Source organism: Tubulanus polymorphus, chromosome 10 (assembly GCF_964204645.1).
Source record: "Tubulanus polymorphus chromosome 10, tnTubPoly1.2, whole genome shotgun sequence".
Taxonomy (NCBI): Eukaryota; Metazoa; Nemertea; class Palaeonemertea; order Tubulaniformes; family Tubulanidae; genus Tubulanus; species Tubulanus polymorphus.
This window is the reverse complement of record NC_134034.1, coordinates 5,274,828-5,286,317: the sequence shown is the minus strand read 5'-3', so window position 1 is coordinate 5,286,317 and position 11,490 is coordinate 5,274,828. Positions and strand designations below refer to the sequence as shown.

The following is an 11,490-nucleotide window of genomic DNA, read 5'->3' as shown; positions in this document are numbered from 1 at the left end:
CACGTAGTGTTATTTAAGATGATTCGCTTTTTGTAAAGAAATTGGTAACGCTTTGAAAAACCGCACATATCTTCGATCCCGTAGCATGGATGGATGGATGATGAAGGGAACCAACCGCACCGCGCTCTCCTCGTGTGCGCGGCGCGGGGGGAGGTACACAACGCCTAATGTTGCTCTCTGTCGGAAATGCTCAATAAGGTAAGTCATGGACAGTAACCCTTCATTCAGCTAGTTCGAAATGAATTAAAGACCTAATGCGCAGTTGCTTTTTTTAGTTGAACTGAATTTTTGGGAAGAGAGTTCATGGTCCGTCCCGCAGTTTTCATCAATCATGGCTGAATATGTAGGTAGTTGGAAAGGAAAGTAGGACATGGACATGGAGTGGAGGTAGATCAAACTTTTTATTTACACAATAACTAGTCCACATATAAGTCGTACTTGTTGGACCCAATCAAATTTATTGAACTTACCCGATGTACGGCTTATAGATAAGTTGAATATTTTCGATTTTTATGAAATTTACTTAGGTTAAAAACCGGACCAATGGCAATGCATACTGAAAAAGCAATTTCTGCGAGTTTCACTGAATACCATTCACTGTCCTACCGGTTTTCAAACTAATCCTATTGGATTGTTCATGTAACATTTTCATTTCAGAGTGTGTTCAAGGAGCTTTGCAAGATTACCCAACATTGTTGAATGGTTTTTGGTCTGTCAGATAATTCAAATGCGCATGACATTGAACGTGGTCAAGAAATTGCTGCAAATCGAAGGATCTATACTTCTTGGTTTATTCGGTGTACGCGACAAATCATCCACTCGGTAGATTTAAACCAGGATACAGAATATGACGAAGCAAATTTGTGGTCTCAACGAATGCAGTTAATCATCCTAAGTCTAATCGGTAATTTATAGCCTGCTTGGCTGAATGCAATTCCGGCTTATTCTGTTTTACCGGGAGTTAATCGGGTCAATTTTGAGGTCTAAATCCTGAGTTCTGTACAGATGGTTCCGTTTGCATTTTTATTGAAATTTCTGTAGTACACCTTCGGTAGGGTTCTGTCAAACAGGTTTTTGATCAATGGATGTGTTTCATCAGTTTAGTAAAAAGGGAAAAAGGTTTATCTTCGAGACGTGTAGATACCCATTTTCAGCCACAGTACAAACAATAATAACATAATATAATATTTAATTAACGTTGAACTGTATTGACAGATTACAGACAAGATAACATAGATACATAGAGGTTTGCACTATTTACAATTACATTATTTTTTCATGAACATTAAGCATTACAGTGTACGCAATTGCACTTAGGCCACACCAAAAGAAAACCCTGTTTCTCGGGCCCGACCGACCCGATATTTCCCCATTTCAAATAATCATTTTCAGAATAAAATATAATCGCCTACCGACCCTTTTTCAAAATTTTAGGTCAAATAACTCTTTTCAAAAATATATATGTGGCCGACCGAACTCCTTTCTCGTAAATATTTTTTTACCAAATTATTATGTCGGCACAGATCAGCATCATAAAAACATTTTATTATATTGGATTTAAAATTTGATTCTGGAAATGGCGCAGCCATGCTCAGACAATAGTAGATAAAAACCGACAATAAAAAGAAAAACTATCAACTTAATTCTATGAGCCATTTTCAAAAACTGATTTAGTTTTTGAAAATTGCTCATAGAATTGAGTTGAAACGTTAAGCTACCAGATAGTTTTTCTTTTTATTGTGGGTTTTTATCTACTATTGATATTGGACAGCCACTTGTCTATGGAAACCAAAATGCTCAGACAACTTTGATGGCGACTTTGGATTATCCTTTTATTATTGTAGTCTACTAGCTGTTAATCATATTCCTGACTAAAAATTTAGTCCAGTAAAAATCATTTACGGCAACCTACCCACTGATAGAAGAATGAATGATATTTTTTTTCTATAAAAAGTAAAAAAAATGTCCTGCCTACCTACCCATTTTGGTGATTGCCCTGCCCAAGGAAATTTCACTTAAAAACAAATGTGTAAACATGGCTAATTATGGCGAACAACAATTGTCGCCACTTGGCCGTATCGAATATTTACGGGTCAGATAAAAACAAGAGCCCCAAGGGGCACTCAGACTAGTCAATACCTAATAATTAACACAATAGCATATCAAGGTCATCCATCCGATTTGAGAAAAAGCTTTTTTCCCCGGACTTGGCACAATTTTCTATGATATTTTCTGTGGTGCAATTAAAAGTATTCCTCCCAAAAATCAAATGAAGTAAAGATTTCGCAGAAATCTATATTGAAATAAAATTTTAGATCTTAAAATAAAACCCGGAAGTAAAACAGTTGAAATTACCGCGGGTTCACGTGAACACCTGCTGATCTCTGCGGCGAAGCCAATCATAGAGGAGTCTTTGCTTTCTGATTGGCTTTTTAAAACAGATATTATTACGATCAGATTTTCGTGAAAAAGCTCATAAATTTTAACGAGGCCCTTTTTCAAAATTCAGCTAGTTTGGAGAATGGGTAATGCTTTAATGAGTGATTTGTATGAATATATGCTCAGTTGCACAGTCAAAGAGCCTTCGTTCTGGAAACAATGTCATTTAAATTCGATACTTAGAAATAAACCAGTTTAGATGATATATACATGTACATCAAATGATTGAAGTAAATGAATTTCTAAGATATGATTGGATAATTTACGGTTCCAAAAAGTACATTGATTTGCATAGAATATCTTCACATCTTTTGCATTTGAAATTTTCTGAATCATGATTGGTTAAACAAGAAACATGGAACCAGCGATCACACATACTACAAGCTACCCATTCAACCAGCTGATCATCTCCACAATCATCCTTCTCTCCACACACCGCACAAACCTCATTCTCGCTCTCATCTCCCTCACTAGACATATTTCCATCTTTCTCACTGTCATCTTCCGCACCCTGATTCTCTCTCTCATTTTCTCTCTCATCCTCACTCTCATCACTATCATTCAGATTTATTACAATATGATTAGTTTCAAAATTTTTTACTAGATTGTCTGATAATTTGTCCTTAATCCATAATTCGTTTTCGATTTTCTTCACATGATCCTCGTAGTTTCTCCAATTTTCCGCCGTGACTAGTTCTCTCCCTTCAATGATTAGCTTTTCCACATCCTTCAGTTTGTTTGTTGTGTTTTTTTTCTTTGCATATGCTTTAATCTGGTGCCAAACCATTTCAATTGGGTTGAGCTCGCAATGTTTGACTGGTAATATCAGTAGCTCGTGTCCAGAATCGAGAATCAGCTGCTCTGATTTGTAAAGTTTATTTGGTGACTGAGTTTGACATAGTTTAACAAGTTGTGGTTTGTTTAGATTTTGGTCGTATGTCACTTTTTTCTTTTCCAACCATCTCTGAAAAAGAAAATTTAATGTTATTAGCATCATAAGCATACCAAATAGATACTTCATTCCTTGAACCTGTATGGCACTGTAAGGGGTCATTCATTTATTACGTATGCATTCGGGGAGGGGTCAGTGCAATTGCGTTCTGTGATGCTTAGTGTATATGACAAAAATGGCCGATTTTGCGTACAGAGGGGGGGGGGTTGAAAAATTCAAATTTTATGCGTACGTAATAAATGAATGATCCCAAAATGGGTAGGTAGGTAGGACATTTATTTTCTGTATAGAAAAAAAATATCGGTTATTCTTCTATCAGTGGGTAGGTCGCCGTAAATAGTTTTTACTGGACTAAATTTTTAGTCAGGAATATGATAATTATATTTTATTCTGAAAATGATTATTTGAAATGACGAAATATCAGGTCGGTCGGGCCCGAGAAACAGGGTTTTCTTTTGGTGTGGCCTAATGCAATGGTTTTCTGAGATGTTTTCTGAGACATGGGGTTTCCCTTGGTTTAAATCTTATATGATGGAATTTATTATTTTGAAACCAGTTTTGAAAAAGTGATTTCATAAATTCTGATGAGCATTTATATATATATATATATATATATATATATATATATATATGTCTTTAAATTGAATTTGTGAAAACAATTTTTCAAAACTGGCCATCTAGGTTTTTTAATACCTTGATCTCTTCTTTACTCTGTGAGCTTTTTGGAGCCTGACTTTCCTTTACTAAGCAGAGATGATATGACGCTTGGTCCATGACTATAAGGGAAGGTTCCTCTAATGCTGGAATCAATTGGTCCTCGAGCCATGTTTCGAATATGTCTCCTGAAAAGCACATAGAATATGATTAGTTTCGAAATTGATGATTGATGTAGGCTGTAGGCGATCAGCATTTTTCATACGACTATTAGAGAGTGATATTTTTGATGGGTATACTTTTTTGAGATATCAGTTGTCACACAATCAGAGCAATTTATGCTATGGAGGGGCTGGCTGCTCAAAGGTTGTTTTAAATCAACTTTTGAGCAACCGGCCCCTGGGCCTAGTTTCACAAAAGTTTCACAGTTTGAGTTTAACTCAAACTTCATGTTTTCAACGAGGACAATAATTCAAACTTAACCAATAGGACCCTTACCAGATATTTACCACCAAAACTGACTGAGCTAGGCAATCTGATATGCTCTGAAGCCAAGTTGAAATAGACATTAATATGGATATTGAAAACAAAGACTTAATAATATTTACCATCCATTTGGTGATGATAATCTCCAGAACCATTTTTTGCTTCAAAAACCAGGTTTGCACCTGGCACAAAGCCATTTCGACTTCCTGCATCTAAAATGATTAGGCGTGCACCTTTACCATTTTGCTCTACTCGTCCGCAATCCTTACATGGTGGATGGGAAAAGTTGGTCATTCCTTTTTCCCAATTTTCTGTCCATTCGCCTGTTGAAGATAATAGTGATTCCAGGTTTAAAAACAGGTAACATACAATGTACTTTGTCTTAGCAGAGATAAGATGCATGTGAAAAATATGGGGAAAAAATCTCTGAAAACTTAACTTTTGTATGAAAATTTTTTTTCGAACATTTTTGCCTGGTAATTTCTTTATACAGTCAACCCCGATATACCGCCCTCCCGCAGTATATCGTGGGGGTTGACTGTAGTTTTACTTGTAGGCTGTATATGTTCTTCTATCTGTGGGCTCTAATGCTAAGTTATTCTACTATTCAACACCCCCTGGTGACCATATAGAATAACTAAGGCTAAAAAAAAATTGATACCTTGTTTCTCCGCTCTTACTAAAATGACCCGGCCGCTGCGGAGAAACAAGGTATCATTTTTGTTTAGCCTAATGTCCTTAAAACTCACCAAAATCATGGAAGATGTCATTAGCTACAACTTTGTAATTGATTGTGGTAACAAAATATGCATAGGTACAAGTATAATATAGAAATAATAAGTTATTGTATTATTCAACGCCCCCTGGTGGCCACATGCAAAAACCAATGACCTTGAAACTCACCAAAATCATAGAACACGTTATGGGCTACAACTTTCCAATTGAATATAGTAACACAATAATGCTTAGGTATCAATTTAATGTGGAAAAACTTTTTCCTACCTACGAATGAGTACTGATGACACCAAGATGGCCGCCAATTGGCTGATCAAAAATACCTGTCTCAGGTATAAAACATCCCTTTCCAAAGAATGTCAATCAGCAATTGCAATGAGAAATGGCAAACCAGTAGGAAGCTACAGGACTCGGAATTCGGGCCAAAATTAACATTTTTGGGCACTTAAAAGGTCCTAGGACGGCCATCTTGAGTAAGGTTGACCCAATTTTTGTTATGCTGATGGGCCCTTGGTAGATTCAAATACAAAAATCTAACTTAGGCTTAGTGTTTTAAAATTTCACCTTGCATTGTATCTCTTGAATTTATCCACGTTTCATCCAAATATACGATCTGTTTTTTCTCCTGTCTAGCTTTTTTTATTTTCCGTAGATAGTTTCTTCTTTGGCGTACAATGTCGGGTCTTTCATGACTAAAGCTGAAAGAAGATACAATGATTTTAGATATTGATCAATTTGACACATCAATCTTAGGGCATACTGGAAGGGAACAGGGATAATCATTATACAAAGGCCTATGAAACATCAGATAATTAATCAAAATTATCGGATATAAAACTGTTTTGCCTACCGTTTTCCACTTTTCTTCAGCCACCTGAACCCAATTCTCCTTATCCATTTCCATATTGAAACTCTTTTCAAGTCAACTGATATTTTGTTTTTGATTCTCGCATATATTCTATAGAGATAAATACATAGATATGGAGATCAAATATTTCAAATCTGCTGTACCAAGATGGATGGTAAATTTATAGTTACATTTTTGTTGTTAGGCTAAACAAAAATGATACCTTGTTTCTCCGCAGCGGCCGGGTCATTTTTGTAAAATATGATGAAATTTATAAACAGTTCATTTCTATAGCGGCCGGGTCTGTTATGGTAAAATTGATGAAATCTTGATGAAATTTTCATCACGATTTTAAAAAAAGTAATGTATAGGGTAGATAGGTGGCCGGCCGGGTCAACAAGCTCAGCAGAGCGGAGAAACAAGGTATCAATTTTTTTAGCCTTAATATCCATATTTGCACATCCCTCTCAGAAGGGATTCGAAAATGATGGCATCAAGACTGCTGCAGTATGAAATCCAGCTTGACTAGCCCTAGTGCACAGCTTTGCTGAAAACTTGCTTACCAATTATCAGATAACCTGATCACTTAGGGATCATTCATTTATTACGTACGCATAAAATTTGAATTTTTCAACCCCCCTCCCCTCTGTACGCAAAATCGGCCATTTTTTTCATATACACTAAGCATCACAGAAAGCAATTGCACTGACCCCTCCCCGAATGCATACGTAATAAATGAATGACCCCTTAGGTAAATTTTGCGGATAATTATAGTTGAGATAACTTGGACAATGGACATTGATAAGCTAATGATGAGCAATGCTTATGTATCCGGGCTACTCTGGCTGGATTTTTGGCTGTGGCGATCTCTTGAAGCAATCATGTTGGAATCATTGTCAGGGAGGATGTGTTTTGTCTGGCAGTTGTTGATTCTTACCCATCTATTGTAATGTATTTCTTATCTCTGGTCATATCATGAATTTCTCTTCGGATTATATCTTGATCAAATTGGTCTAGTTCTATAGATGGACGTCCGGTTTTACTAGGTTCAGTTACTGAAGACTTTTTTTCTGAAAATCCATTGAAAATTGACTTCAAGTTCATTTATCGAACCAGCAGGGTTTGCAAAAAAGAGTAAGGCTAAAAAAAATTGATACCTTGTTTCTCCACTCTGCTGAGCTTAAATGTTGACCCGGCCGGCCGCCTATCTACCCTATACATTACTTTTTTTTAAATCGTGATCAATTTTACCATAACAGACCGGCCGCTATAGAAATGAACTGTTTATAAATTTTATCATATTTTATAAAAATGACCCGGCCGCTGCGGAGAAACAAGGTATCATTTTTTTTTAGCCTAACTAAAAAGTTTGTAGGCCTATTGTATGATTTTCTATAGGCCTGAATGTAGAAAACCGGTCTTTAATAATATGTTTTGAAACATGTCTTTTTAATCAAGATTTTTTTTGTAATAGGCCTATGAAAAATAATTACCTTTGTATTTTTGAAGTGTATATAGTTTATTACTTAAAATGAAATTTATAACAGGCTTTCTCTAGGCCTAAATAATTATATGAAAAATAAAGTGTTTTTAATTGATATGATTGCCATCAGTTCTCTTCAAATCAATGTTTTTGTTTTTGTGTAGTGAGAGATCCTTCAGCTCGTGGCTAATTATAATAGTAAATAAACAACGCATGACTTCCTTCTATGACATACCGTAATTCCTCTTAATCGACTCTGTGGATACTTTTTTCTTGAGAGCGGCCCGAATTCTTTCGTAGGTGTTGTTGTTTGGGATATTTCGGCCTGTCCTCTCTTCTCGACGTAGGTGTGATGTGAATAGATTTATGATTTCCCATTGTGGTTTTGAAAAGCTCATTGTGTTGCGCGTTCGTTTGTACGTGTTTACTATTAAGCGATTAACCTGAATGCATATGCATAAGCGCACTATTGCAACACTGTGATTCGTTGAGCATTAATTAAATTCAAAAGCTACCACCCCTACGCAGAAATTCCGCATCATAGCGCATGCGCACATGAGCCGGAAAAAGACGAACATGGCGGTTGTTTTCGCCGATTTAAGATGCGATTTCCTACACTTCTTACCAATCCTTCTAAGCGGTGATAAACGGATAAAATATCGGATATTCATATGTCGTCCGCGACTTTTGTGGTCACGATAAGACCTAAATGAGGTATGTACTACAAATACTAAGCAAGATATCGCGAAAAAACAGGTCTCATACATTAATAAATAGACATTAGGCCCTATGGCGTCTCATTCGGTCGAAAAATGGCTCTAATTCACGCCCAAAATATTAAGATTTTGACCGAAAAAGTAAGTTTATTTGGGTAAAAGTTACTGATTTTTATTCCCCAGACCTCACTGATAAATAACATGCTAAAATTTCACCCAGCACTGGCAGTGGTTGTCTCCATCAGTGATCTCCGTCGCTCTACGATCCTAGTGTAACCAACCACCCAGACGCGTGCATTCGAATTCGCTGTACAGTTGCCGACCAGAATTTGGTTGGCTTTTTTGTCAGTGTTCAAACTGCGATATCTCAGCTTGTAAACAACCGATTTTGATAAATAAACTATCTACACTAACCTTATGACAACATGCGTTTGTTCAATATATTTGTTTGAGGACAAAACAGCATTAGGTAGCATTGGTTTTCAAATGAAAAAAGGAAAGACAATTTAGAATCTGCAAATCGGTTCAAGCCGATGATAGAATGTCACGTGGCAACCCGCAACAATAACATCCGGCTGTCAATCAAGAGAACCGACCGGCAATGGTATTTCGAGTGGTATTTTGCCGTAGTTTATTGAAAGATGGCACCTTCGTCGCCTTCCGAGTGCGCATTTTGCGGCGGCAATTTCGAAGCTAAGCAGAAAGGGTGGAAAAGATTCCACAAAACACGTGAGATTGCTAAGGGTTTTTCAGTAATAAGGGTCTGCTTGGAATACGGATTTTGTCTTCACCCCGAAAAGGAATTCGTTTGTTACACATGTTTTAAACTTCTAGAAGCATATAGTAAAAAAATAAGAGAATTAAATGAGATCAAAGGTGAATTTCCAAAATAAGTTAATCAATTACTTTTCAAACACAGAAAAATGTTTATCAAGTAAATCATTTCACGATCCTATTTCGCAAAACTTTGTTTATTTCAAGTTGAAATTCAGTCTAGAAATAATTCGAAACCGGTATTCAATGATCGGGGAACAAAACGATCTCTACACGATTCACCTGAATGCTCCACGTCTAGGCTTCCAAAACGAATAAGTGTTGAACAAGGCGGAGGAGATGCTGCTGGTTTTTCCACAAAAATCTCTGTGGTAGGATAGACTATTCATTTGAGTTCAGATTGTACCTGAAATAATCAGGCCTTTCTGAAATTGACTAAGGCCAATGGGCTATACAGTTCTTAGTTTCAAATAAAATGTAATGGTATGTACACATATCATATATTATATTAATTCCAGAAAAACTTCAGACACCAGGCCCAAAAAATGATCGGCCACTCGAATTATAAAGGAGCGATATTGTTACTTTAAAAAAAGAGTAAGGTTGCATTTATTCAGCTACTTGCTGTAGTAAGTATACTCATCAAGAAAGAGAATCAGGCCTTCATGCAAACAAAATCGCCACTTTTTGACGAAGCCTCGCTTGAAAATATGGAACAGTTTTCGTGGTCTGAAACAGTCGGCGCTATCAAAGGATCAATGCCCGCATTAACAAGTATATTGTCATCGTTAATGGCAGGAAAACGGTATGAGATCTGAAGTTTGCTGTTTTTTTTCCTCAAGCATTCAATAGTAACATTTTAGTGATTTTTATTCATAGAAATTCACAAACACCGGATAACCGCTTCGGGTTTGTAGTGTCAACAATTCTAGACTCTAGAAATTGCAGAAAAGTTCGTTTTTTGAAGGAAATCAATTCTCTTCAGTTGTGGCGAAGTGGATGCAGGCAGCAAGTAAGATGCATTTACACTTTTCACTTTTTCGTTGATACATGTATAATGCAATCGCATAAATCCGTTTGATTACGGCTATATCAATGCTTCTCTAAACTCGGAGTTTGCTTCGGACCTGTATGTACGCGGAAGGTTGTCGATAGGATTCGAGAAACTTACGACAAAGATATCATCCACATGAAACAAAATGTTGAAGTAAACCTATTTTTTCATTAAACGTCACATGAATTTGTTTCATTAACATTGTAATAAGTATATATATCTATAATTCTTTCAGCGTCAATTCGCTGCGAAAACCAGCCAAATAACAAGTATGTTTCTGATTGTACCAGTAATACGTGCATTACACAATTTACGTATATATATCAAATATTAACTACATGTTTAAAACTTTTGATCATCCTCAGGTTACTCGCTATGTTGGGATAATGTGCAGAAACTTTCTTTAGCCCGTTATGAAGGACGCACACAAAACAAAATGATGCTTTGGGCGCTCGCGTTTGCTTCAGTAAACCGCGTTACGTTTGAAAATATAGGGGATTTTCATTACAAACCTGCAACACAAATGCCAATCACAACGTTACTCCCAAATCAGAACGACTTAGAAAATTTGAAGGCCCGGATGATCGTACTGGTAAAACGTGTGCTGAAGAAATATTTTCAATGTTATGAAAATGAAATTGTGAACGAGCACATCCTTCATCGTTATTCGGCTGCAATGTCAAAGAAGAGTAAAGTAGTAAGAACTTTCATAAAGCCTTCATTGTCCTCCTTGTATGAACATGAAGTATTGGAATAAGCTACATGTTTATGTCAAATATATTTGCAGATTAACATCGGTGTAATAGAGGAGGACAGATCTACTACGGCTGGAACTATCGCCATATTGGAACACCTGCAAGCGAAATACGTGCCAACGGAACCAAATGGCATTTACACCATTCCATGTCTCGGCGATGGCATGACGGTCGAGAGGTCGAAATCTGCGTCGAGAGCGAGAATGGGCGCTGGTAACGAGCTAAGCCGCTTAGAAGGATTAACTGTCGTCCCGCAAGAATTCGACAAACGTGGAATTATCCTTCAGGTTACCATTCGAAAATCAATTTTCTAGTAATAAAACTTTGTGTGAAATATGATTTGAATGTATAATGTTTAATGCTAATTCTTAGGACATAATGGACAAATTCTTTAAACAAGAAAGCCAACGAGATCGCGGGACTCTGTTCCATATGAAAAACGTGTTCCATCACAAAAGGCTGAAGAAAGACGTCATGGCTAATTTCAATCAAGTGAGATTAAAGTTTATCAAATTCAGAGAATGGAAAATTTAATGTATTGATAAAAATCAAAATTATCGGTTTTTAGGTGAGTAATTTTTTATCGTTCGTGGGG

The 11,490-nt window shown here is 36.6% G+C and overlaps 1 protein-coding gene and 1 long non-coding RNA gene across 2 annotated transcripts; both read right to left on the bottom strand.

Moving 5' to 3' along the window:
• Window positions 1-2,701: 2,701 nt before the first annotated feature.
• On the bottom strand, window positions 2,702-4,825 carry LOC141912265 (uncharacterized). The gene is made up of 3 exons (XM_074803491.1): window positions 4,654-4,825; window positions 4,085-4,233; window positions 2,702-3,403 (listed from the first exon to the last, which is right to left on the bottom strand). The coding sequence occupies exons 1-3, from the start codon at window positions 4,823-4,825 to the stop codon at window positions 2,702-2,704; spliced, it is 1,023 nt and encodes a 340-aa protein (XP_074659592.1).
• A 1,110-nt stretch (window positions 4,826-5,935) lies between these two features.
• On the bottom strand, window positions 5,936-7,319 carry LOC141912124 (uncharacterized). Its single transcript, XR_012620126.1, has 3 exons — window positions 7,051-7,319; window positions 6,117-6,224; window positions 5,936-5,964 (listed from the first exon to the last, which is right to left on the bottom strand). It is a non-coding gene; the product is annotated as an uncharacterized LOC141912124 (long non-coding RNA).
• Between the last annotated feature and the right edge of the window lie 4,171 nt (window positions 7,320-11,490).